Raw genomic sequence first — 25,559 nt, 5'->3', positions numbered from 1 at the left:
ATGGAACCTAATGGGGGAAAATGGTCCCTAGTTTCATGCAGCCCCTTTTATATCCAGAAGGATAATGCTGGAAAAGTGTGTAGTGAATTCTAAGAATGTATGGTTTTTATATCCTCTAAACATTAGTTTGGGATAGGTAAGTGGGAAAGATGGTTAGAGCACCAAACCTGGAATCAAGAAAACCTGAGTTCAAAGAAGGACTCAAAAACTACTATGTGATGATGGGCAAGTCACTTAACCCTATGATAAATCATTCCAGTATCTCTTCCAAGAAAACTTAAAATGGTATCTTGAGGAACCAGATACAATGGAAACAAATGAATAACAACAAGTTTAAGTACAGCTGCTCTAAATGTGAGACGTGTTCAATGGTATATAAATCTATGTAATTTTGGAGGAACTGAACCATATCATTATTGATAAACTATAATGCAAAATCAGAACAAATAAAAAGTTGCAGTCAAATTAAAGGGTTGGTTCAAAAGTTTTCATAAATGAAAGAATTTATAGAGTTTTATTAAGTGCTCCCAATGAAAAAAAATCTTATTTCTTGGGCTACTTGGAAATGTTGAATTGAAACATTCATGTTGACCATAAACAAAATGGCCTCTTTACTGTTCTTCATATGACATTTTATCTCTTGTTGCCATGCTTTTGTATAAGCACATACCACGAATACACACCCTCCTCATTTCCACCTCTTAGAATCTCTAATTTTCTTTAAACTCTAGTTCAAGTACCACCTTCTCCATGAAGCTATTCCCAATCTTCCTAGATGGTGAATGCCTCACTCTAAAATTAGGTTGTGTTTATTTTGATGTAGAGGAATCTTCAGGGTATAACAGAAGGCATCTAAGAAGACCAAGGTTCAAGTCTCAATTTTAACACACGCTGGTTATGAACTCTATGCTGAATACAATGCATAGCACACAATAGGTGTTTAATAAATGTTTGATTGATTTAAACTCTCAGGGTTCTAGGCAACTCCTGAAGAATTTAAGGTGCAGAGGTATGATCCCACATTGGTGGAGAGAGTTTCCTCATCTGAGACTTCTCTTTACTAATAAAATTAGTGGCTCACTCCCTATGTCTTATTCTGTATATATTTATATATGAACATATAGAATATCTTTGAGGGAAGGAATTATCTTATTTATGTATTTCTATTTTCAGTACTTAGGACAATGACTGACAAATAGTTGGCCTTCAATAAATGCCTTTTAATTTACTGATTGAAAAATATATACAAGAAGATAATTGCAGATTATATGTCAACATCTGTGCAGAAGTGATGAATGTCAGAAAATTTTTAAACAGGACCCTCTAGGTTCTTAACCTAGGCAATTGATGGTGCAAGTAGATAAGAGTGTTGGACATGGAATCAGGAACATATGAGTTCTTATTTCTCCCCTGGCCATACTATTTTGGGTCTTTTCTGATCCCTCCTTTATACCCCAAGAAAGTCATTATTGAGATAAGCTCAACATCCTGTAGGGTCTCATCAACCTTGGCACTCCGTCACATCACCATTTGCCTATCTGGTTGGGGGGTAGGCCATTCCCCCATTTTAAAACTAAAGGTTTGGGGATAAGACCAATTAAGTGGCTTATCCTGGGTACATAGAAGAGTAACTGGAGGAAACAGAAATCGAGACATTTTTTCCTATTACAATATTCTGTCTCTAATTGTAGTTAATGATGCTCTTAGTAATGTTTGCTATTCTTCTAGTGTATTCACTATTCTATATGGTAGTAAGATCAGATCTATTTTAGCTATTTTTTAAACTACTTATAAGCAGTCACTGGTTACATGATATAACCTATTCATGTCTATCATGTACAGTGCTTTTGGTTAAATATGCTTTCGCTTCTTATGAATAAATATGAATTTAACTCTATTTACCCTACAGATTGCTTCATGTTATATTCTGTAGATTTTTGAACAAAGAAGTGACCTCGTTAGCAATGTCTCTCAAGGAATGTTCCAGGATTTGTAAACATAGAATGTTACCAAGAGAATACTGGTGTTAAAGAGATGGGCGTTTGCTGTAATGAGCCATCTGGAGTCATTGAAAGCACTGGGCAGTTTTCCAAATGTAATCCTGTTCTATTGCTGCCTCCTACTCCATTCTTAGCCCAATTCATTATGTATTTGCATCAGTTGTCCAAGATACACACATTGGAAGATTATTCAATGCACTGTCCATCCAGCTGTATGTCATAATCTGGGCAATATGCATTTTTTTATCCACTTTGTTTTTCCAGCATGGATGGTTAGACTAATCTCTTTAGCATTAATGTGGTCACATTGAGCTGCTTTGTAGTACTCCAGGGATAAGATGCAATTAGTATGATGTCATCTGTGAATAGAAACATCTGGAAAACCTTGCCATCAGCTTGAAGCCCTCTTTTGCTTGGGTCATTTTCTAGGACACTGGCATACACCACTGGCAAAAACATGTCTTCTTGTGTAACATCTCAATTGACAACAATGCTCAAGGTAATGGTAAACACTGTTATCTCCCCCCCTTTTTTTTTAACTATATAATCATACAATTTTGAAATATGTATGAGACAAATTTTGTGAGAAACTTCAAAATTACCACAGGCTCTACCAATTCAAATTCTTTAAAGTATCTCTCTCATTCTGTGTCTCTTTCTCTATCTAATCTCTCTCTGTGTGTCACTTTCTGTCTGTCTGTCTGTCTTTCTCTCATTCTCTGTCCTATATTTCTCAGAAGATATTTGTTACACATTTTAGACAATGGTATGATTATAAAAGTTAAATCTATCATGGAAAACATTAACAGCATTTTGACATTTTTTCCTTCTTTAGTTTTCAGTGGGGATATATTTAATACACAAAAATCACTCACATAGTAACATTTTGTAGAGATGAAAAAGGAATACTAGTTAATAGTTTCTAAAGTCATTTCAGTTGTCTTTTTTGAATAAACCACCATTAATAGTTCCCATTTTGTCAAACTTTCTTTTTGTTAACTACCCACTAAGTTACAAGCATTATGATAGATACTGAAGCTACAAAAACAAAAAATAAAGCTATTCCTACTCCCCAAGAAGCTTATATTATATATAATTAGATATTATATATAGCTAATGTGCAAAGATAATTAATCATAAAACATATAAAAGGTAATTTCCAGAAGCAGAATATAGCTGTAATATAAAGAACGGTTTGTAACAATAGAATGGAGTTTTCCAGAAGCATGAGAAGGTTGGGGCTGACATGGATGGGTAGAAGGAAAATAGGAAGCAGTGTCCAGAAAGGGAGATTCAGACTAAGCTACCTATGATTCTGTATCATGAGTTTTATGAGTAGCATCATTTGGTACTTTAGTCCAATATTTTTCAATCTAGCAACCCTAATATTAAGGTTGCTATCAATTCCTGAGAAAAATGTAGATGACTATGGAATGTGCACATGTAACAGACGGTGAGTCCCTATCCTTGAGTTCTATGCCCTAGACGCTAATAGAAAGATGAATTATAGGAGAAGTGAGGCACTCATTCTTCTATTCTCAACTAGGTCAACTCTACCCTAGGGCTCACTCCAGTATGGGATTGGGAGCTCTAGAGGTACTTTGGTCCTGTATTGGTGGAGCAGAGGCAGAGGAAGAGGGTCATTAGAGCAGATAGAAAATACCAGATTCTGCCTAATGGTCAAGATAGGGCAATCCAATCAAGTCAGTCCTATCTCTCTTTGGAATACCTTGAAAACTGATATCAGAATACATTATGATTTCATGGATTAACTTTCAAAGTGCTTGATCAGGTACAAAACATTCTTTCTGACTTTCTCTTCTCATGTAATAACATAATACACCAGGTACAGAAGACTTCAAATTTAGTGGCCCATTCATCATTGTTTATAGGAACACATCATTGTAAAAATGAGAACACATTTATTCCACTTTGTCTATTGCTGTCCTTTCATATTCTTTTAAAATGCTCATAGGATAATTTCTTTTAGATGGATCTCATGTAGAACTTTTCTTAAGCTTATTTTTTTCTTCAAGAGAATTTTTTTTTTTTATGTTAAGTGAGACAATACTGCTTGTGATTTTTTTCATTAACCTCCCTCAATAGTCTTAGCATATGAATTTGTATTCTAAGCCTAAAATCATAGGATATACTCAATGTGGAAGTTTCTTGAGAGATATAGACTAAGGATTCTGATTGGATTCTCAATCTCCTCCTTTTGAAATGAGGTCCAGGGAAGATGATTAGATTCAAACACAGACTTCCTGAATCCAAATCCAAAGCTTTTTACATTAAACCACATTGTTTCTCAGCTTGTCTGTGAAATTACTGAGATATTAGAAGAACAAATGGGGAGGTTTCTAATATGTTGGGTAAATCTTTGATGGAAGCATTATAGGACTAGGGCATCTAGATGTTAAAGTGGATAGAGCACTGGCTCTGAAGTAAGGAGGCCCTGAGTTAAAATATGGCATTAACTACTTGACATTTTCTAGCTGTGTGCCCCTGGGCAAGTCACTTAACACCAGTTGCTCTCACATATGCAAAATTATTTTTAAAAAAAGAATTACAGGAGCATATAGATTAAAATTACCCCAATGATGGGAAGAGGAAAAGAGAAAGAGATCCATGTATCTATCTTGACATGAGTGATTCCCTTCATGTTAAAAACTGGTTTCCATTCTATCCAGAATGGGAATCATGCATATGTCTCTTCTTTTTATTATTTATTATAATTATTTATTATTATTTAAACTCACAATGAAAAGCGGAATCCCTACTGTAGGCTAAAAATAATAAAGTTCTGCAGCAAAAATAAATGAAGTAGGACTGCAAGGCTAAAGAAATAAAGTGCACAGTGGACTTTTAGGATATCTTGAATAAGAAATATACTTCAAACTCTGTTAAGGGGGATTTTCTTTATTAAGGAGATTCTCCCATATCTATATGTGTCTTAATGTTACTGAACAAAGCTCCAGCTACTTATATGCCTCTAAGCATTAGAGATATGGTCTTTTCCACAACAATGAAAAGCTGTGGAGAAACTTAAACTTTGTGTTGGTTTGATGAATATAGACATGGATGAAATCACAGATCTTTTTAAGTTATCAAAGTATAGTGCAATAAGTCCTGTGGGGAAGGTTTAATCTGAACCAAGACAAAACAAAGTAACAATCTTTTATAACAAAAAGCCAAATATTTATGTGAAGAACAGTTAATTTATAAAATAACTTTCTTTTCAATAAGGAAACAAATCGGTTAACTGGCATCGCTCAACAATATTTTTGGTTCTTGAAAGAAATTCCTTAATAAATGTAAAAGTTGTATGAATTCTTTAATCCTTTGATGGGCCTGTGATCTCCCTGTTGTGGGTACTCCTTTCACCCGGACAGATCAGAATCCATCTGTGCAATCCATGAAAGAAAGTTGCTTTCATGTCACCATGAAAATTCTAAACTTATGACATCCCAGTTTAAGGAAGACATTATTATTCTAAGCCTTGTTTTTGTCATTGGAAGTCTAGAATAGAAATCATCACCCATCAATAACATCTCTTAAATAGTAAGGCCAACAATTGTACACAAATGAGAAGACAAATTGCCCTCGGTTTTTTAGGTAGCCTTATGGAAGAGAATATTATTAGCTTGTAAGATCCTTGAGGGGAAGAAGTATGACTGATTTACTATCAGTCACGTGGTACAGTGTTTAGAGTGCTAGGTCTGAAGTTAGAAGATGTGTGTTCAAATATAGCCTCAGAAACTTACTAGATGTGTGACTCCAGGTAAATCACTTCACTTAGGCTGTCTCCCTTATCTGTAAAAAAGGGATAATAATAGCAACTATTTTTTCAGGACTGCTGTAAAGATCAAATGAGATAATATTTGCAGCAAAGTGCTTAGCACAGTGCCTGCCATGTGGTAGGTATTGTTTTTACTATTATATCCCCTATGGAATATTATATAATGACTTACTTATTATAGGAACTTAATAAAATTTTTTTGAATAAATTTGAATTTTAAGCACAAACACAGATAATAAATGCAGTAAAGAAAAATATGAGGGAGAACATGATTTTGCAAGATATGTATAAATGTATATGCTAACTAGTTGCAATTAATTATTAATTATTATTTAGTGATTTTAATAATAAAAATTATAATTATTATTATTACCCAAGACCTGTGACTTCATTGATATAGGAAATTCAGTCTCAAGAATTCGGATTCATGTTTACTCTAAATTTTGATCAGGAATTCTTAACCTGGGGTCCAAGATAAAATTTAGGGGGATTCCATGAACTTGGCGAAGAAAAAAATGTAATTTTTATTTACATTTACTGAACCTTAGCAGTTCTTACAATTATATGCTTAAAAACAAAATAAACATGATTCTGAGAAAGGAAGTTTAGAGATTTCACCAGATTGCTAAAGAGGTCCAAGATACAAAGAAAATTAAGAACTCCTATGTTAGGTGAAAGTCAGAAGGGATTGTGGGTAGATGGTGGTATAAGGCAAGATATTATCTGGCTCTCCCAAATTTCCCTTCAAACAATACTCCAAGTTTAATTTAAAGTGACAGAAATAATAAAAAGTCAGGGTAAATTAGTTATCCAGCTTAATACAATTTAGGGAGATAGTAGGAATGATATAATCTATTATTATGTTAATAAACAGTAAGCTTTGGAAGCAGCTGTGTCTGTGCAGCTGTAGTTTAGGGAACTTTCACCCCACTAATGGTGGTGGTGGTAGGGTGTTGGACAGCTTGTCAAGGGAAGATTGTGGAGGCTACTACTACATCCAGAGCCTAGACCCATTGACAGGATGAAGAATGAGGCCAGTGATCACTTCTGGGACCATGGGGATTGAAAGTATTTGCAGAATTGGGGGGGGGGTGTTGTTCTGACTTATGGTGGGATTGAAGTTACTCATAGATCAAGATATTTGATCTTAGATCATAGCACATTAGAATAACCAAAATATCAAAGATTCTCAAAAGGAGATCTGAAAACAAGAGGAAAAACCTGAGGCCTGAGACATTATTCCCTACATCTCAAGAACAGAACCCAACCCAATCTGTTAACAGACAAAAAGTAGGCTTTTTTTGGTTAACGAATAAACAATAATGAGTAAAAAGAACCTAACTATGGACAGTAATTGTGGTGATAGAGAAGATCAGAGTTCAAACTCAGAAGACAAATGATGTCAACACAGCTACTTGAAAAGCATCAAAGGAAAAAAATGTAAAATGATTAAATCCCCACTTCTCTCTCCCCAATGCTTGAAAAAGCTTAAAACAGATTTTTAAAACCAAATAAAAGAGGCACAGGAAAAATCAGGAAAAGAAATGAGTAATGAAAGAAAATTCTGAACAAAAATAAAAAGAGATTGAACAAGGGCAACTCATGACTTCATAAGATGTCAAGAAATAAAACAAAATCAAGGGAACGAAAAAAATGGAAGAAAACAAGATATATCTGATAGGGGAAAAAAAAAACTGACCTGAAAAACAGAGAAGAGATATTATGGAACGACCTAAAAGTTATAATAATAAAAAAAGTCTAGATATTATACTTCAAGAAATTATTTAGGAAAACTGCCTTGGAGTTTTAGAACTAGAGGTTAAAACAGAAATTGAAAAGATACACCAATCATCATCTAAAAGAGATCTTAAAATGAAAACTTATGGAACATTGCAGCAAAGTTTCAAAGCTCTCCGGTCAAGGAGAAATATTACAGCAACTAGAAAGAAAAATTCAAATATTCAGTTACAGTAAGCTACAGTAAGGATAACACAAGATTTGGCGGCTTCTACATTAAAAGACTGAAGAGCACAGAATATGATATTTCAAAGAGCAAAGGAGCTTATAGAATTTATAAAACCAAGAATAACCTACCCAGCAAAGCTGAGTGCAATCCTCCAAGGGAAAAATGAATAACAAATTAAAGGACTTTGAGATAATCTTGAAGAAAAGACCAGAACCGGACAGAAAATCTGAGTTTTGAATACAAGAATCAGGAAAAACATAATATAAATAAAAGACAAATGCTAAGGAATTTAATAAGGTTCAACTGTTTAATGCTTTACATGAGAAAATTTGTGTCTCCTAAGAATGTTATTATTATTAGGGCAGTTAGAAAAACTATAAAATAGAGAACTTGGATTTGTGTTGATTATGATGTTTGCTGTCCATTCATTTCAATTATATCTGACTCTTTGTGAACCATTTTGGAATTTTCTTGGCAAAGAAACTGAAAGCCATTTCCATCTCCCGCTCATTTTACATATGAGGAAACTAAGGCAAATAGGGTTAAGTGATTTTTCCAGGGTCAATTACCTAGTAATTATCTGAGGCCAGATTTGAACTTTGTCTTCTGACTCTAAGAGCTGGTACTGTAGTCACTGGGCCATGTAGCTGCCCTATGATTATGATAGGAAGACACATACTAAAATGGGGCAGAGGAAGGTAATGAAGTATTGGGAGGGAAGGAGGGAGACAACTTGGAACTCAAAATGTAAGAAAAAGATATATTTTTTAAAAAGAGAGAGAACTAGGGGAGAGGGCACTAAGGCATCAAATGACATCCCTACTGTCCAAACTGTTAGTATGTATTAGAAATTTTCTATGCATGACAAGAGCTACTAATATTTTGGTAATATGGAGAACAAAATCTTGTTTTGATGAGCAATCTCTTTGATAGGTGATTAAAGTGAAATGGTTAGCCTGATCAATAACACAAATTAAATTGTATAGAGTTTTGAAAGAAGTAAAATAAGTATTTTTTTTTAAAAAATCAGCATTAACTAAAGAGTGGGTTAGAAAATTGGAGTCTCATGATGCTGTTGCAAACTATCTCCCATCACTGGAGGTCTTCAAGCAGAGGCTATTGACCACATTAGTTTTAGTAGAAAATTTTCTTCAGGTTTGGGCTGTGGAAATCTCTTCTGATTCTAATATTCTGTGATTTTGTGACACAACTATAAATTAGATAAAGCTCAAATAGGTGGTTTGTTTTTGTTTCAATGTCTTTGACTTCAATTTAGGCAGGATGTGAGTTTTAGGAGGTACAAGGGTACCCCACTTAGGGTTTTTGTTTCCCCACTCTCTGGCCCAGGCAATAGTATCTCATGTTCTATACCTTTATTAGTTTTTCTCCCAAACAAACATTTCCCTGTTTTCTAGTCTATCTGCTTAAATCTCCAGAGATTTACAAGTTAAGGACTAACATGAGAAGTCAATTTATCCTTTTGCAGGGAGGGAGTATTTTATTTCATATGATGGGAACTTTCAAAACTCCAAGGGGTCCTTCTTCTTCCCCTCCTGTTTATATGGCTGTTGACATAGATACATCAATTAAACCTACATATATACATATGTATATAGGATGTGAACATTCATAATTTAAAGTTATGGTAGAACCCAAGTACTGAATTAAGATTACAAACATTAAGTCAGGGAAGGCAAAATCACCAAGGGAGGAGTAACCTTCTGTTTTGTTGGTTTTATGGGGGAGAGAGAGAGACCAGCATTGGGAATTCAGCTTGAAAATAATAGAATACAGCTACATCCCAATTATTACTAATAATGACTACCCTGAAATTATCTCATTCATTTGAATTTGTATTTTTCAAAGTTATAATTATGTAAAATAGGGTAATTGGCTCTGGCCCAGTGGAAATCTACAGTGCAAATTTGAAAAATGCAATGTTTTGAAAAGGTTCATTATTGAACTAATCTGGACCTCACTGTAATACAAAAGCAATATTGAGATCAGTGCTTAGCTACATGGTAGAGACTAGAGTTCTTGTAACTATTATACCACTGTGAAGGGGTAAATCCTCATAAACTGGAATAGGCTCAGAAGGTTTCAAGAAGAAGGAGTTTGAGCTATGTGTTTTAAAGGTAAGTATAATTTTATATATTTTTTAGTTTTTGTTGATTTCTATGATCATTCCAGCCATATGAGAATCACTGTAGTCTCTAGAAATCAAAGCCAACCAGTGTGACAAGGTACTCTTACCTCAAGAGTAAGATAAGGTATGTATGCTCCTTTTTTATTTTTTATTTTTTTCCTTTTTTTAATAAAGGTTTTTATTTTCAAACCATATGCATAGATAATTTTCAATATTCACCCTTGCAACACCTTGTATTCCAATTTTTTTTTCTTCTTGCTTTCCCCACACCCCTCCCCTAGATGGCAAGTAATCCAGTATATGTTAAATGTGCAAATACTGGTGATTATAAAGAGTATTGTCAGTTAGCCTAAAACAAATGGAAAGGAACATATCATATCCAAACATATAGGGCAATAATATAGAGAGAATTATATATAAACTTGGTAAAAAGGTAATGCTATAGATAAATAAGGTTTCTCCCAACTTTAGAAATTGAAATGGGACAATTTCACTGGCTATCAAAAGTCACTAGGATATCAACAATATTATGAGCCTCCAATTTGCAACTTATCAACTTAATTACTTAGCTAAAGCCTTATTAACATAATGATGGTACCACCTCTAGAATCAAGTCAGGATATGTGTCAATCCTGCCAAAATCAGGCCTGTATCTAGTTTTGTGAGCCCTTTATTGTAGCCAAAAGGTTCTATTCAGAATCCCTGAACAAGTCTTAGCTAAAATTCTACTTTCTGCAGAAGGCCCTCCACAATTATCTTAAGATATCATCTTTATATAGGATACAATTTATCCTGTATATATTTTTACATAGTTGTTTACATGTATCCTCCCTTATACTGTGAATTCTTCAGGAGTAGAGACTTTTTTTCCTTCATTTCTCTTTATCTGCAGTGCCTGGCACATAGTAAGTGTTAAATAAATGCTCTTTGATTTGACCACATTTTGTACTTTTTATCCTCTATAGTTTATTTATGCTCTGCAGTTTTAAAAAAATGACATTTCTCAAGAAGTAATGAGTTGCACATCACTGAGCAAGTTCACAGGAGATGAATTACTACTTGTTAAGATGACATAGAGAGAATTCATATATCACGCAGAGAAATGGACTAGAGATTTTCTAGCTCTCAAGTTTTTATTCAATGATTCAACAAATGGCCTCTCTCTTACCTGAAATCCTTTACTCTCTCAGAAAAATCCTACCTTTACTCAAAAAATTCAGTTCAATCTTTACTTTCTTGCTTATTCTCCAATAGAAATGATTGTTCTTTCCTCTTAACCAATCTGGCATTAAATCACATATTAAATTGTGTTGTTCTTTATGCTTGTATCATCTCTTCAATTAAACTATAACTGTAACCTCTTGCAGATTAAGAACTGACACATTATTCAGTGTCTCTTCTACAGTGTCCAATCCAGAGCTCTATGTATAGTAGACATTCAATAAACATTTGCTGATTGATGGATTCACATGCTCATGTTCCTAGCCCTGTTCCTAGTCACTAAGTCATTTGGTCACCAGGTGTCATATACTTAGTTCTTAAAGGACACAGAACCAGGCAGGGGGGACTGATGAAAAAGAGAGAGATGATATAGGCCACAGTTATGTATACAGTATGGGTAAGGAAGACATTTGAAAAAAATTTTCTTGCGAAAGGTAGCCAAAGCTAATATGAATCGCTCAACTGAGAAGGTGAGTCTGGTAAAGCAGTTGAATTCAACAGTTTCTAAGCAACAGCAGATTAAACTAATCAGGGGTCTGTCTTATGTTCAGCATTAATATGATAAGCCTCGAAGGAGTAAAGAGAACAACTCCATTGCCTTTAGAAGGCACAAATCAATCCAAATTAGAAATAGAGCATGTCAAAGCTCCCATGTTAATCACAATGGGAATTAGACCCAGGAGTGGCCACTTTCCTTATGGACTGAATGAGATTGAGAGATCCAGTCTAAAAAAGAAAAAAAAAAAGTTCCAAAGGATAGCAGAGATGTTGACCAATGACTAAGAGAACTAGAGTTAGACATACATTTCAGAGTTGGATGAGACTTCAGAGGCCAACTTAGTCCAATCCATCCAGAATCCCACTCTATAAAACCCTTCAATAAATGGTCATCCAGACTGCATTTGAAAGCTTCCCATATGTGGCACAAGGCCAATTCTATCTTAGATGATTCTGAATCACTTGGGGGGTCTGACTCCAGGAAAGTCTCATTCCTTTTATGTTTAGGCAGGGCCCCATACTTACTTGAAACTTCTTGAATTAATCAACCAGTTTTACTGAGCATGAATACTCTGCTTATACTTTAGTAAAATTTTAAGCCCAACTTGCCCTTACAACTTTTTAAGTCTCTGCCTACCATGAACTGTTCTACAGACAACCTAGAGCCAATTTGGGGTGGGGATGGAGGATGGAAAGAGGCTTGGTAGATTTTGTTGTTCTTCTGAAATGGGGCATTTCCAGAGAATCTTCTTTGGCTAGTTTTGTTCTCTGAACTTCAGATGTTTGATGGCGTTTCTTTCATTCTTCATAGGCTGACTTGGCCCATCCCACAAATCTAGCACATGAGCCTCATTTGGTTTTGCTCCATGCATCAGAGAGTTTTAAGGCTGCTATTAAAACACCACATGGAAAAGCTTTGCTGGGAATTTTACTCCATAGAGAAACCACTGAAACCACTACACACCTTAACCATCTCCCCACCCCCAACAGACGGGTAAAATTACCACTCTAATAAGTTAGTACAATCCAACCAGTTTTATTGCTTGGAGCAAAATCTGAGGTCCAAAATGCACTTCAGAACATAAAAAATAAGGCCAACCTCAAAAGAAAGCAAGCTCCTTTGGGTTTTCAAACAAATATTACATATCAGAGGCATTCTTCTGGGCAGGCAGAGCTAAGAGAAATATTGCTAATTGCGCTACAAATGTAAAATTGGAATCAGGGTTCACCTCAATGAAAAGAAAAATCTTTTCATCATCAAAAATTAAGAGTTAAAGCTTGGACCCTGAGAAGAGATGAGAAAATATCCCTCTTTGAAGAAGTGGGGGGGACTGTGGCTCTGGAACATGCCATTTGTTGTTAGAAAGGGTTGATGTCTTTGGATGATTTTGCTGACCTATTTTTTTGATTGTTGTTGTTCTTTTAACTCCAGCATATTTCTTGGTTTCTACCTTCTTCCCAGTGAACCAGTGAGAACTGATTTCTATGCCCAATGAAGATAATGGAAAGAGTATTGGAGTTTGGAGGTGGAGTACCTATATTTGAATCTAAACAGAGCAATTTACAACCTAAATGACACTGGATGAGTCACTAAGCTTTTATTTAACTTCACTTTATTCATCTGTAAAATTAGAGAGTTGGACTTGATGAAATGTAAAGATAAAAAAATATATAGTCTCTATTCTCAAAGTGATTATAATCTGATAGGGAGGTCGAAGACAAAGAACTACGAGACAAGATAGAATGAAGTAAAGGCAAAAAAGGGATCTGGACAAAATTATTTAAGGCATGCTAGGCCAGAGGGATCACTTTCAGATGGGGGGATTAGAGAAAGCTTTCTCAGCTCCAAAGCTTATCATAATAACCTGGGGCAAGGAAGTTTACTTCCCTGGGTCTCACCATTTATAAAATGAAAGAGTTGAAGTAGATGACTTCTGAGGTTTCTTCTATTCAGTATCTGTGATCTTATGATTTCTTCTGTTTAGCCCTGGAATTAATGCTGAACTGAAACTATTTAGTAGAAATTATAAGCAGAAAATATGGCTCAATAAAAGAAAGAATTCTCTAAGTATTAGAGCTCTTTAAAATGGAATATTCCTATCTCAAAAAAAGGTGGTAAGTTTTCTATTTTTAAAAGTGTTTAAGCAGAGGATAGAAGAACCATTGTTGGGGATGTTTTAGATAGAGTTCATGCTTGAGATGGTAAATGGTTTTTAAATTCTTCGATTCTTACTCAGTGGGAAATGTCAATGAAAGGCTTTACAGAAAATGTGAGCATGAGGTGGAGCAGAACATGTTTAACTTATATCTGATTGCTTGGTATCTTGGAACTCTGAAAAGGTATATTTGAATTTAAGACAGCAGAGTACTTAAAGCTAAGTACCTACTCAGTGTGAGATAATGGTTCTATAAACATATACTTAGATGATAAGATGATGTGATGGCTCTCCTCACTGATTGGTGCCTGCTGAATGTGTTGTGATGAGGTAATTGTAGGGAAGAATTGGAGGGCTGAGGGAGAGAATTAGAATCTCTCTATTGCAGTTTGATCAGCAGGGAAGACTTCAGGTTCAAGACTCCAGAGTCCAGGATCCATCTTTGATGAACCATGTAGCAGCTTGTCTGCCTCCTTCACTTCTCCTAAAGACCAAGGACTTTTGACTGATCCTGACTCTGATCCGGAGGGCCCCCCAGAGAGCTAGACCAGACAGTACACTCAGTGATAAACTTTCTGGGGATGATCTTCACATGACTTGTCTTCAGGTGACATACATATGGCAAAGTCTATCTTCTAGGACTTATCACCTCCACACAACATATGAATAGGATTGTAATGGAACACAGTCAAGCAGGCAAGGAATCAACATGATGTTGTCCAATAACCAGATCAACAGAAAGCTCAGGTCTGGTGAAATTGGTAAGATAAAATGTTGAATACGAAAGATAAGAGGTCACATTTTAAAAAGGTCTGAGTACTAGAAAAAAAGAACTTTGGGACTTTATCCTATTGGCAATAAGGAGTCACTCAAAGTTATTCCTACACTAAAAAACAGACAAGATTTGCTGTATTTTGGCAGGATTTTTCCTAGGATATGGCCCAATTCACATTGAGACTGAGACAGGCTAAACACAAGCATTGTACTAATGTTTTATGCGTTCCTTCTTGTAATAAAAAGTCACATTATAACAACTAGCTGCATATTTTGATATACTTACTCATTTACTACTTCCAAACCCATTCAAATAATAAATTGTTGCCCAAGAAATAGAACTGAAATGTGATCTTATGAAAAGTCCACTTTCTTTTAACATTTTTCCAAGCAACTCAGTTGTTTTCATTGGCCTTCTTAAAATGATCTTTGTAAAATTTGGCAATTTGTTTAGTAAATATTAATGAAAGTCTATTTCAGAAAACAGTCATAAAATTCCAACTTACTTTAGGAAAAAATGGTAGCTGCCAGACATCAGTCTTCAGTTCATATCACAGACATTTCCAGTAAGTCTTAAATATACACTGACATGTGCCATAGCTTACAGTTCAGGATAAAAGGCATTCTAAAATTTTTCACTGCTTTTAGAAAGTTGGTAAAAAATTCTGTCAAACAAAAATGTATTTCTCAATTGGATAAACTTTAGTTTTAATACCCACAATTGCTGCAAGAAAAGATATTTTCTTAAATTTCTTTATATGTTTAAACCTAGTTTATCACCATTCCAGTATTGTACATCATTTGATTTTCGTGTAAAAGGCCTGGGATGTCATAAAATAAAAATCTTTGGAACTCTTCAAATTCTGAACAAGAATTATGGGTTTGGTTCAGGAATGTTAGAATCTACATTACTCCAGTTTAAATGTGCAAAGAGGAGGTGTTTACTACCATAGCCAATCAAAAGTGTGAATTTTCAAAGAGCAAAGAAAGTGCAATACCATTAAAAAGTACCTACAAAGGACATCTCAGGAAGAATATAGCTTAAACATAGTTGGCAGATAAGTAAATTCCATCTCCCTATTACTAGAGAACTTTAATTAAAAGGATTCAAGTGTCTAATCTACACATAACTGACTGATTCCTTTGGAGAATGTGGAAGGAGTTAATGTGCTTTATAGAAATACTAAATACATCCTTATTGAAGGAACTGGATAAGCTTTCTCCAGGTAGAAGGGAATATATAGATTGTGAGACAAATGTCAATGTACATATGGGACCTGGAGAGAGATATGAAGATTTATAAAGCCCCTACAGGGAACCATCAGCATGGAGGAGGCAACACTAGATGGAGACAATGACAAAGTACCAGAATCGTGAGAAGGATGAGCAAATCCATAGCTCTTGTCCTTTGTAGCATTAGTAAGGTTAGTGCAACAGAAAGCCACGTGTGCCAAGGATCTAGGAAACATTAAGTCACACACACACACACATAAAAGAATGGAGAAGAACTATCTTGTTGGTACAGTGAGGTACAGGACATGGGACCCACCTAAGAGGAGGGTCACTTAGTGGCTGGTTGAAAGGGGAGAAGAGTTTTGAGGGACTTAAATAATGAGAATTATACATTTATACAGTATTTATATATTTAGAACTGAAAGGCATCTTGGGAATTCTTCTTGTCCATCCCCCTCATTTTACAGATAAGTAAAACAGAGGCCAGAAAGTTACAGTAGTGAGTGACTTGACAATATTTTCAAGTAATAAGGGTCAGAGGCCATGTTTGAAGTCAAATTCTCTGCTCTATAGCCAATAACCTTTCTAGTACAGATGACTATATATGAATTTTTGAATTTTTATCTGGCTTTTAAATATTCTTCATGCTGATACCACATTGCATTAAAAATGGACCAGTATTTTCCCCAATATCAAGATTTAAATCATGAGCCAGAATGACTACTTAAGTGGCAACCTCAGTAAGCCTGAGTCTATATTTGTTTCTCTGATGACAGAGGGAGAAATAGGGAAGGGAACAAGCATTTATTATGCATCTACTATGTGCTAGGCACTGCTAAACACTTTATAGTATTATTTCATTTGATTCTCATGATAATCCTGTGAGATAGTTGACATTATTATTCCTTTCTGACAACTGAGGCAGACAGATGTTAAATGGTTTGGCCCTGAGTCACACAGGTAGTATCTAAGGGCAAATTTGAACATAGATCTTCCTAACATTAGGCTAATGTCCTGTGCATTGTGCCACCTACCTTTCAAGGCACAAGGCTGATCAACTTTTCTAGAGTCCAACATAAGCTCAAAATCAACTCAAATAATAAAGGCCCATATTATATCATCTCACTGTCATCATATTGTAATAGTGCTATTAGGGTAAAATCACTCATGAATTAGCTCAAAAATTCTTGTTGCCTATCTAAAGAAATATTCTGAATTAACAACTCTTCCTCAAAGCCGACTACTTCCCTCTCAAAATGCTTAGATTTATACCTTATTAGCTAAACCATGTGGCCAATGGTAAGAAATAGAACAATTTTAATTTATTCTGTATCAGAGCACTCTTTGACATTCTAGTGTTGTCTGAGAGCATAAAAATAATACTATTTTACATAAACCATTTCATACTAAAGTGTACTTTCCTAACTGGCTTGCCAATGTTCTTAAGTAAACTTTTTCTTTTTATTTAAAAATATCAAATTTGAAGTAAAGATATAACGCATAAATTAAATGCTCATACACAATGAATCATAATACAGAAATAAAATGTCAATTTGAATAATAAAATCAATTATTAACTGGATAATTATTAATTATATATAAAAATTAATATTTTACCCTCCACAGAGGAGTAATAATAATTTGCTAGTTTCTACATAGTGCTATAAAATCAATCTCTCTCTCTCTCTCTCTCTCTCTCTCTTCTTTCTCTTTCTCTTTTTCATTTATCATATTTGATCTTTACAGTATATGAGGTATTACAGGTAAAATTATTCTTATTTTATAAATGAGAAAACCAAGACTCAGAGAAACATGTCTCAATCTCAAACTTTTCTCACCACTCACATAGCCACTACCCTAATTTTGTGCCTTTATTACCACCTGACTGTACTATTGCAACGGCCTCCTAATTTGTTTCCCTGTCTCAAATTTCTCTCCTCTACACAGCTGCCAAAGTGATTTTCCTAAAGTACAGGTCTAATTTTGTCCCTTTGCTACCCAAAAAATTCAAATAGCTGTCTCTACTATCTCTAAGATCATATAAAAGCTCCTCTACCTTTAAAAACATTTTATAGCCTGGTTCCAAGCTACTTTTCTGGCTATATTACACATTTCTCCCTGCTTCTTGGATTCTCTAGTCCAATCATATTTGACCTTGTTGCCAGTTCTACAAAGATTTTTGTCCTTCTATAATCCATGAACTATGCCACTCTTCAGATTAGCTATTCAAATGTTTTGACTCCTCAAGCCTCTCAGTGGAGGATCTTGACTCTCCCCCTCTAAAAATGTAGGCCATTCTTAAATAGCTTCTCCTTCCCCTTCCTCATCTTTTATTCTTTAGATATCTTACACTACATTCTTTTCCTTTAGAGCTCTGATCACCTACTTGAAATTGTTACTGATCCCATCTGCCCCTAGGGCCTGATTTCTCCTCATCCAAATCTTGTTAACATATATATCTATAGATATAGATACATATAACAGTCAAACATCCACACATAAACACCTTCTCCCTTATAGAATCCTTGATGAGGGACAATTTGGTTCTTGTCTTAGTATGTCCAGAATCTAACAAAGTTCCTGGCACATAGTAGATGTTGAATAAATACTGTTTGATTTAATGATTTGCTCATGTCTCAAATCATTCTTTCCTCTAAACCACAATTCTAAGGTTACTACTTGGCTGGCAATTTTTTTCCATCATTTTTTAAGTGGACAGCTAATATACGCCATAATTAGTATGTAGTAAGAGATACTAAGTGTAATAAGCAAAAGATATCTCATTTTATGTAGTAAGAAAAAGAAAAGCCTCGAGGATAGAATGTTAAAACTGGAGTCAGGAAGACTTTGGCTAAAATCACATCTTTAGCATTCACTGGGGAAGCTAAAATGGTGCCATAGTGAACAGAGCATTAGGTCTAAAATCAGGAAAACCTTGGTTAAAATTTCACTTCTAGCACTTACTGGAGAAACCAGGTTGCATCATATTGTGTAAAGGGCTAGGCCTAGAGTCAGGAAGACTCCCTCTCCTGAGTTGAAAATGACTTCATATACATACTAGCTGGATGACCCTTGACAAATCTGGTTTGCCTCAGTTTCCTCATCTGTAAAATGAGCTAGAGCAGGAAATGGCAAACCACTTCAGTATTTCTGCCAGGAAAACCCCTAATGAGGAGTCACAAAGAATTGGATGTGGCCAAACTGACCATTAACAAAGACTTACTAGCTATGTGGACACTGGCAAATCATTTAACTATCTTTGCAGGAGCTATGTGGTCTGGTAGGTAGAATATTGGACTGCAAGGAAGAAGACTTGAGTTCAAATCTTGCCTAAAACATTTATTAGCAGTATGATCCTGGGCATGCTACTTAAGCTGTATGTGCCTCAGTTTCCTGTTCTGTAAAATGGGGATAGTAATAGCATCTACATTTCTGGGTTGTTGAGAAGAATAAATGACATATTTGTAAAAGTCTTTGTAAAACAAAGTTATGTAATTGATACCCATTATTGTGCCTTAGGTAACTTTCAAAATTATCTAATGAGATGTAGGTAAATGAGAAACAGTTTGTGATTTAAGTGGGGTGCTCTACTAATTAAAACAAGGATTCACTCAAGATTCTTGAGGTAGGTAGTTGACATGTGTTACAAACTAAAAATTAATGTTCCATCTGCCCAAGACAACCCAAAATAATAGCATAAGAGAAAGTCAATAAAAATAAGTTAGAAAAGCAGATGTTTTCCTCTATGAGCATTCCTGCAGTCCAAAAGGAACTCAAGATTAAAAAATACTACTGAGCCCTGGGAATGGAGGAGGGCAGGAAGGAAAAGAGAATCCACTTATATAAATCTACTAAGCAGAATCCCCTAAAGGATTAAGCCTGATTCACTCATAAAGCTAGTGGGTCCCTTGCCTTATTCAACCAATTCTTTATTTAAAAGGTGAAATTGAGGCACAGGAAAATATGAAGTAACTTAGCCTAAATCACACCTTTAGGAATAAATGAAGGCCTAGAATTTTGTCATCCTTTGTTCTTTCTTCCTCACCTGAAGCATGGCAGCTCTGTCAATGAACAGCCAATACAATGGGGGAAGAACATTTGATAATCCAATAACCATTCATGCCTTTTGGGGGTGGGTGACCTATACCACTTTATTCAATATCCTTATGCAAAATCATATGCAGAACTATCAGAGCCATCCACAGCATCATATGGAGCTGCCAACTTACTTTAGTGCCTGGGCCAGATATGGGCCCCATGTGAGGCAAAAACATGGGAAAGTAAGAACTGTGTTTCCTTCTGCCACTAGGGAATGTGTGCTGTCCAGTGCATAGAGAAAGAAATTCATTCTTTGTAGTTAAAACTTTGACACTATTTTGAATTCCAGTTTTTTCTACTAATGAAAAAAAAAAGATTTATTGGAGTTGTACTGTTTGTATAGGACCAGGACATCTAAATAGGTCTTAAAGAGTCTTTAGACGTGAAAAAAGAATGCCTTTAGTTTTTCCACTCGACTAGGAAAATTACAACTTCATATTTGTAACACTTGACTTAATACAGTGTCAGCACCTCCATGAAACACTTTTGTTCAGCAGTTTATAATTCAAACAGAAAGGTTCACTCCAAGCCAAACTTTGGCATCCAAACACTTCAAGAAAATTGAGGAAAAAATGTGGGCTAATTCTAAATTATAAAAATGAGGGGGAAAGGGCATTTATATAAAACTTTGAAAAATATTCTTAAGACTCTGAGACTATAACTGAGGATTACTGAATTGAGACCCCATATTTCAGAATGTTATAAAAGTAACCTGGGATTCTATCATTTCATTCCATTAATGCAGGACTTGTAGTGTCATAATTGCTTCCATAAAGTCCCGTGTTAGAACTAAGCCCTAAATTAAAAAAAAAAATCCATTCATGGAAAGAAAAAAGACTTATTATAGTTTCAAGATAGAATTCATGTCGCTTACTCTTCGAAAGGTAGGAGATCTAGTTATTATAGCCCCTAAGAAAACATTGTGTAATGCTCAGACCACATCTGGAATACTACATTAAGTTCTAGATGTTAAACTTTAAAGGATGTTGAAAACTTGAAAACCATGTAGGGGATGCTGACTGAGGGGAGAAGACTGAAGATCATGCCATTCCAAGTAGTGGATGAAGGAATCAAGTATTTCTTAGTGCAAATAAATAGAGCCTTGAGGATGCAAGGGGGCCCAGAATCTATCTTCAAATATTTTAAATGTCATTATGGGAAAAGGGGGTTAGAATGTTTTCTTGATCTCACAAGACAGAGGTAGGAACAGTGGATGGAAGCTGCAGAGGAAGATATGTTATACACAAAGAAAACATTCTCAACCTTCAAGTGGATTTTGAACAACAGCTGGAGGATTCTGAACTGTTTTCTCCTTTTCCCATCTCCCTCAAACCATTCTAAACCATGGTATCAAATACAAAAATAAATGAAACACATGTTCTATCCCTTAGAGAGTTGAAAATCCTACAGGAGGAAAAAAAATAAAGCTACCACACAATCGGAATTTTTAGGACAATGTTGGTTTAAAGGAGAAGGACTGTACTTTGAGCAAGGCTTTGTAAAAGGCATTTCCTTTGAGTAACTATACGTTCCATTTTTAAAAAATAGTTAAATCACTACAGGTGACATATGTACGGAAAAAAAACTTTAATATTAATTAGCATATATTAAGTGAATAAGGAAGGTTCAAAGTGCTATTAAATTGTAGACCTTTGATTGGGAGTAGAAGGAGATGAGAAAAGGAAGGATAAGAGGAGATCTTTTGATGGAAGTACCATTTGAGCTGGGCCTTGATAGCTACCTAAGATTTTAACAGGAAAAGGAAAGAGGGACTGATGTGCCAAGAACTGTGCTAAACATTTTTACAAATATGATCTAATTAGATACTTGCAGTAACTATGTGGGATGAATGCTAGGCTCATTTTATGGTTGTGGAAATGGAGACAAATAGAAATAAATGACTTGCCCAGAATCATACAGCTAGTTGAGTATCTGAGGTCACATTTGAACTTGTGACTCGAGGTCCCACACTCTATTCACTATACTATCTCTTGCTTCCAAGGTGAAGGGAATGCAAAGAATGCCTAAAGGTTATGTTGCTTTTTGAACAAAACCCAGCAGCCAACCCTGGTGCATAGAAATATATGATACTAACCAAAACAAAATGCCTGAGTTATTGAGTCAGGGAAGAGAAGGAGCGAGATCTGCATATATTTTCTATGATCAGAAAACAATAACTAGTTTACATTTGTAAATTACATATAGGTAGTTATCTCTTTTAATCTTTAACAAAACTCACCAAAATATATTATGTGCCTATGCTCTGTGCTATACATCAGAAATAAACAAAAATAAAATAAATTCCCTCAAAGAATATGAATTTCCAACAAAGAGTTGGTTGAAGAAGGATGCTTCAGAATGACTCAAAGGTTGACTGATTTGTCCACTGTAGGCTTTTCCTACTACATTTTCAGTTCAATTCAAGAGACATTTTGTAAGAGCCAAATATGTGCCAAACACTGTGCTAGACATGGGACAAAACAAAGCATTCTTTGACAGTAAAGAGCTTTTATCTCCTTTTCTCTTTTCAGTCCACAGAAGGGTTACATATATACTCTGAATTGCTAATTGCTCAATATAAGCCACTCTTCAATAAACATGTTGAAGATGTTACCTTAGGATAGAGTCTAAATTAGAATGGACTTTAGAAGCGATTTGGCCCAATCCCTCACCCCAACCATGAATCCCATTCTTGCTGGCCATCCAACTTCTGCTAGAGGCTCCCAGGATGGTTTTTATGTTCTTTCTTTGTAGTCCCAGTGCTTAGCAATGTATCTAGCACAAAAAGGAACTTATTATTTGTTGAAGTGAAATAAACTTATTACCTCCAAAGTCATTCATGTCAGTTATAATCATTCACTAAAGTTTGCATTATTTTACTCTTGCCTTTATGATCACCATTCATTGCTTTATCTTTTAGCCCCCAGAGTCAAAAAGAACAAATCTTCTCCCCCTGCCACTTTTCCTTGCACCAGCCCTTCATATTCTATTTCCCTTAATCTGCTAACCTAAGGCACGACTTCTTTTTCCAGTGTCCTCACCATGTTGGTCAAGTCATTTGGAGTTTTCTTGATAAAGATACAAGAGTGGTTTGCCATTTCCTTCATTTGACAGATGAAGAAACTGAGGTGAACAGGATGAAGTGACTTGCTTGGCTTCTTGTACAAAATGGGATTTTAATGGGCTCTCAAAGGAAGCCAAAGAAATTTTTAGTCACCAAGCAAGGGTCCGAGGCCACACTGACTTCAGGTTTGCCTGACTCTGGGTCCAACATATTCAATTTCCTGTGCCATCCAAACCATACCAGTTCATAAGTTTTAAAACTAAAAGTATCTTCCATTAAAAGTTCATATATTTCCCATCCCTCCATTTTTTAAAGATGGGCAAACTGAGGCCCAAAGAATCTCTTGTTACAAAATCAGTTAAATAGCAGACCTGGGATTTGAATCCAGGTTTTATTCCAAAGACAATTCCACTGCCTCCTGCTTCACTCACCTGACTGAATTTAACAATCTAGTTGAGTTCTGAACAAAGCAAATAAAACAGTACTGTCAAAGTTCTCTCTTTAGATATTGCACTTCAATTTAGGGCCCATTAGGTTTTAATTTAATTTTTAAAATTTTGTTATTGGAAAAATAAATTAAACTTATTCCAGAGGCCTACAAAGCCTGATCCTAAAGACCTTTAAATTGAACTAAGAGGATAGGATGGAGCAAAGAACTTGGGTGGGGGGGATGGTGGCAAAACCCTGGGTTTAGTTCCCCCTGACATGACGTCAGTAAGAGTAGGGGCGGGGTCTGGAAGCAAACACTCCCCCCCCTCCCATCCACAGAGGGAGGAGCAGAGTAAGTGTGAAGAGTAGGGGCGCAAGGGCAGCCTGAGAGCTGAGGGAGCGGATGAAGAACAGACCGACTCGGGTGGCTACTTACCTGGTTAAAGGGAGCGGAAATGAGTCCGGGTTCCCAGGCTTTGGAGACTATTGGCCCCAACTTATCTTTATCTTTTTTGGGTCCCATGCGGAGGACTGGAGAAACATCCGCTTCTGGCTCTGATGAAGGAGTCTGAGCGTCCTGCTTCCATAGAAACCAAAGCCCCGCCCACCCCTGATGTCCTTACTCCCTCCTCACCCAGTCCCATTCTAGAGTTCAGGCTCAACTGCTGCCCGTCTCCCTTAGCGACGGAGAGACGGCCGCAGAAGCTGGCTGCGCTCCCGGAGGATAGCCGGGGAGAGAGAGGACACTGGGCTTCGAGTCCTGCTCCCTCCCGGACTGCTTAGGTGCTTTTGACAAAATCACTGCTTTCTCTGGCTTCCGTTTGCTTAGCAGAAAAATGAGAAAGAGAGAAAAGAGGAGGGAGAGAGGAAAGGGGGAAACGTGGGGGAAAACGATCACATATATATGTAATGGGAGAGACAGCGTGCAAATAAACAATTATATCATGCATTATATTTTAATCATACATTATATAAAATAGAATCATATATTTTATGTACATATATGTATATACACATGATTTGAAGAGGGGAATACAGAAAGGCTTCTGTGAAGCCTTTGGCACACCTTCTGAGCCTTAAAGGATCTAAGAAAAAAAAATCTAAGAAGCAGAGTTTGGGATGGTGGACCTCCCGGGAGTCAGAAGTAGCAACCCCTAGTGTTGACCACCTACTTTCCATCTTTGTTGTTTTCCTTCAAGAGCATTTTTCTGTTTATCTTCCTCATGTTTCTCTTCACTACCTCCAGCTCTTTCTAGAATAACTTATTCAGATCAAAGCTCTCTGACAGAAATATAAAGATAATAAGGATATAATTTCTTCTTTCAAGTGGTTCACCATCTAGTCCATGGATACCTGATATACTTTTTAATTCCCTTCACAACCCTTCACAACAGTCTCCTGGTATTGCTGTGACCTAATTTTTATTAAATTAAGGGAAATTAGTACATTGTATTTAAATGTCTTAAATTAATAGGGATGATTGCTTTATTGTGAAGTGAAAGGGGATAATCTTGGGTTTTTTCTGAGTTTTTTTTATTATATATATATTTTTTATTTTATTTTATAATAACTTTATATTGACAGAATCCATGCCAGGGTAATTTTTTTACAACATTATCCCTTGCACTTCGATTTTTCCCCTCCCTCCCTCCACCCCCCCCAGATGACAAGCAGTCCTATATATGTTAGATATGTTGCAGTATATCCTAGATACAATATGTTTGCAGAACGGAACAATTCTCTTGTTGCACAGGGAGAATTGGATTCAGAAGGTAAAAATAACCCGGGGAAGAAAAACAAAAATGCAAATAGTTCACATTCATTTCCCAGTGTTCTTTCTTTGGGTGTAGCTGCTTCTGTCCATCATTTATCCATTGAAACTGAGTTAGGTCTCTTTGTCAAAGAAATCCACTTCCATCAGAATACATACTCATACAATATCGTTGTTGAAGTGTATAATGATCTCCTGGTTCTGCTCATTTCACTTAGCATCAGTTCATGTAAGTCTCTCCAAGCCTCTCTGTATTCATCCTGCTGGTCATTTCTTACGGAACAATAATATTCCATAACATTCATATACCACAATTTAGCCAGCCATTCTCCAATTGATGGGCATCCATTCAATTTCCAGTTTCTAGCCACTACAAACAGGGCTGCCACAAACATTTTGGCACA

At 35.8% G+C, this 25,559-nt stretch overlaps 1 protein-coding gene across 1 annotated transcript in view; it reads right to left on the bottom strand.

Annotated features, from left to right (window-relative positions):
• The window catches only part of SPAG17 (sperm associated antigen 17), a 249,501-nt gene extending 225,522 nt beyond the window's left edge, over nt 1–23,979 (bottom strand). The window contains 1 exon segment of the mRNA XM_051992887.1: nt 23,821–23,979. Coding sequence (XP_051848847.1) covers nt 23,821–23,907 — 87 coding nt within the window. The 5' untranslated portion in view covers nt 23,908–23,979.
• Between the last annotated feature and the right edge of the window lie 1,580 nt (nt 23,980–25,559).

Source organism: Antechinus flavipes, chromosome 4 (genome assembly GCF_016432865.1).
Source record: "Antechinus flavipes isolate AdamAnt ecotype Samford, QLD, Australia chromosome 4, AdamAnt_v2, whole genome shotgun sequence".
Lineage (NCBI taxonomy): Eukaryota > Metazoa > Chordata > Mammalia > Dasyuromorphia > Dasyuridae > Antechinus > Antechinus flavipes.
The sequence above is the reverse complement of the archived record's forward strand: the minus strand, read 5'-3'. Positions and strand labels throughout refer to the sequence as shown.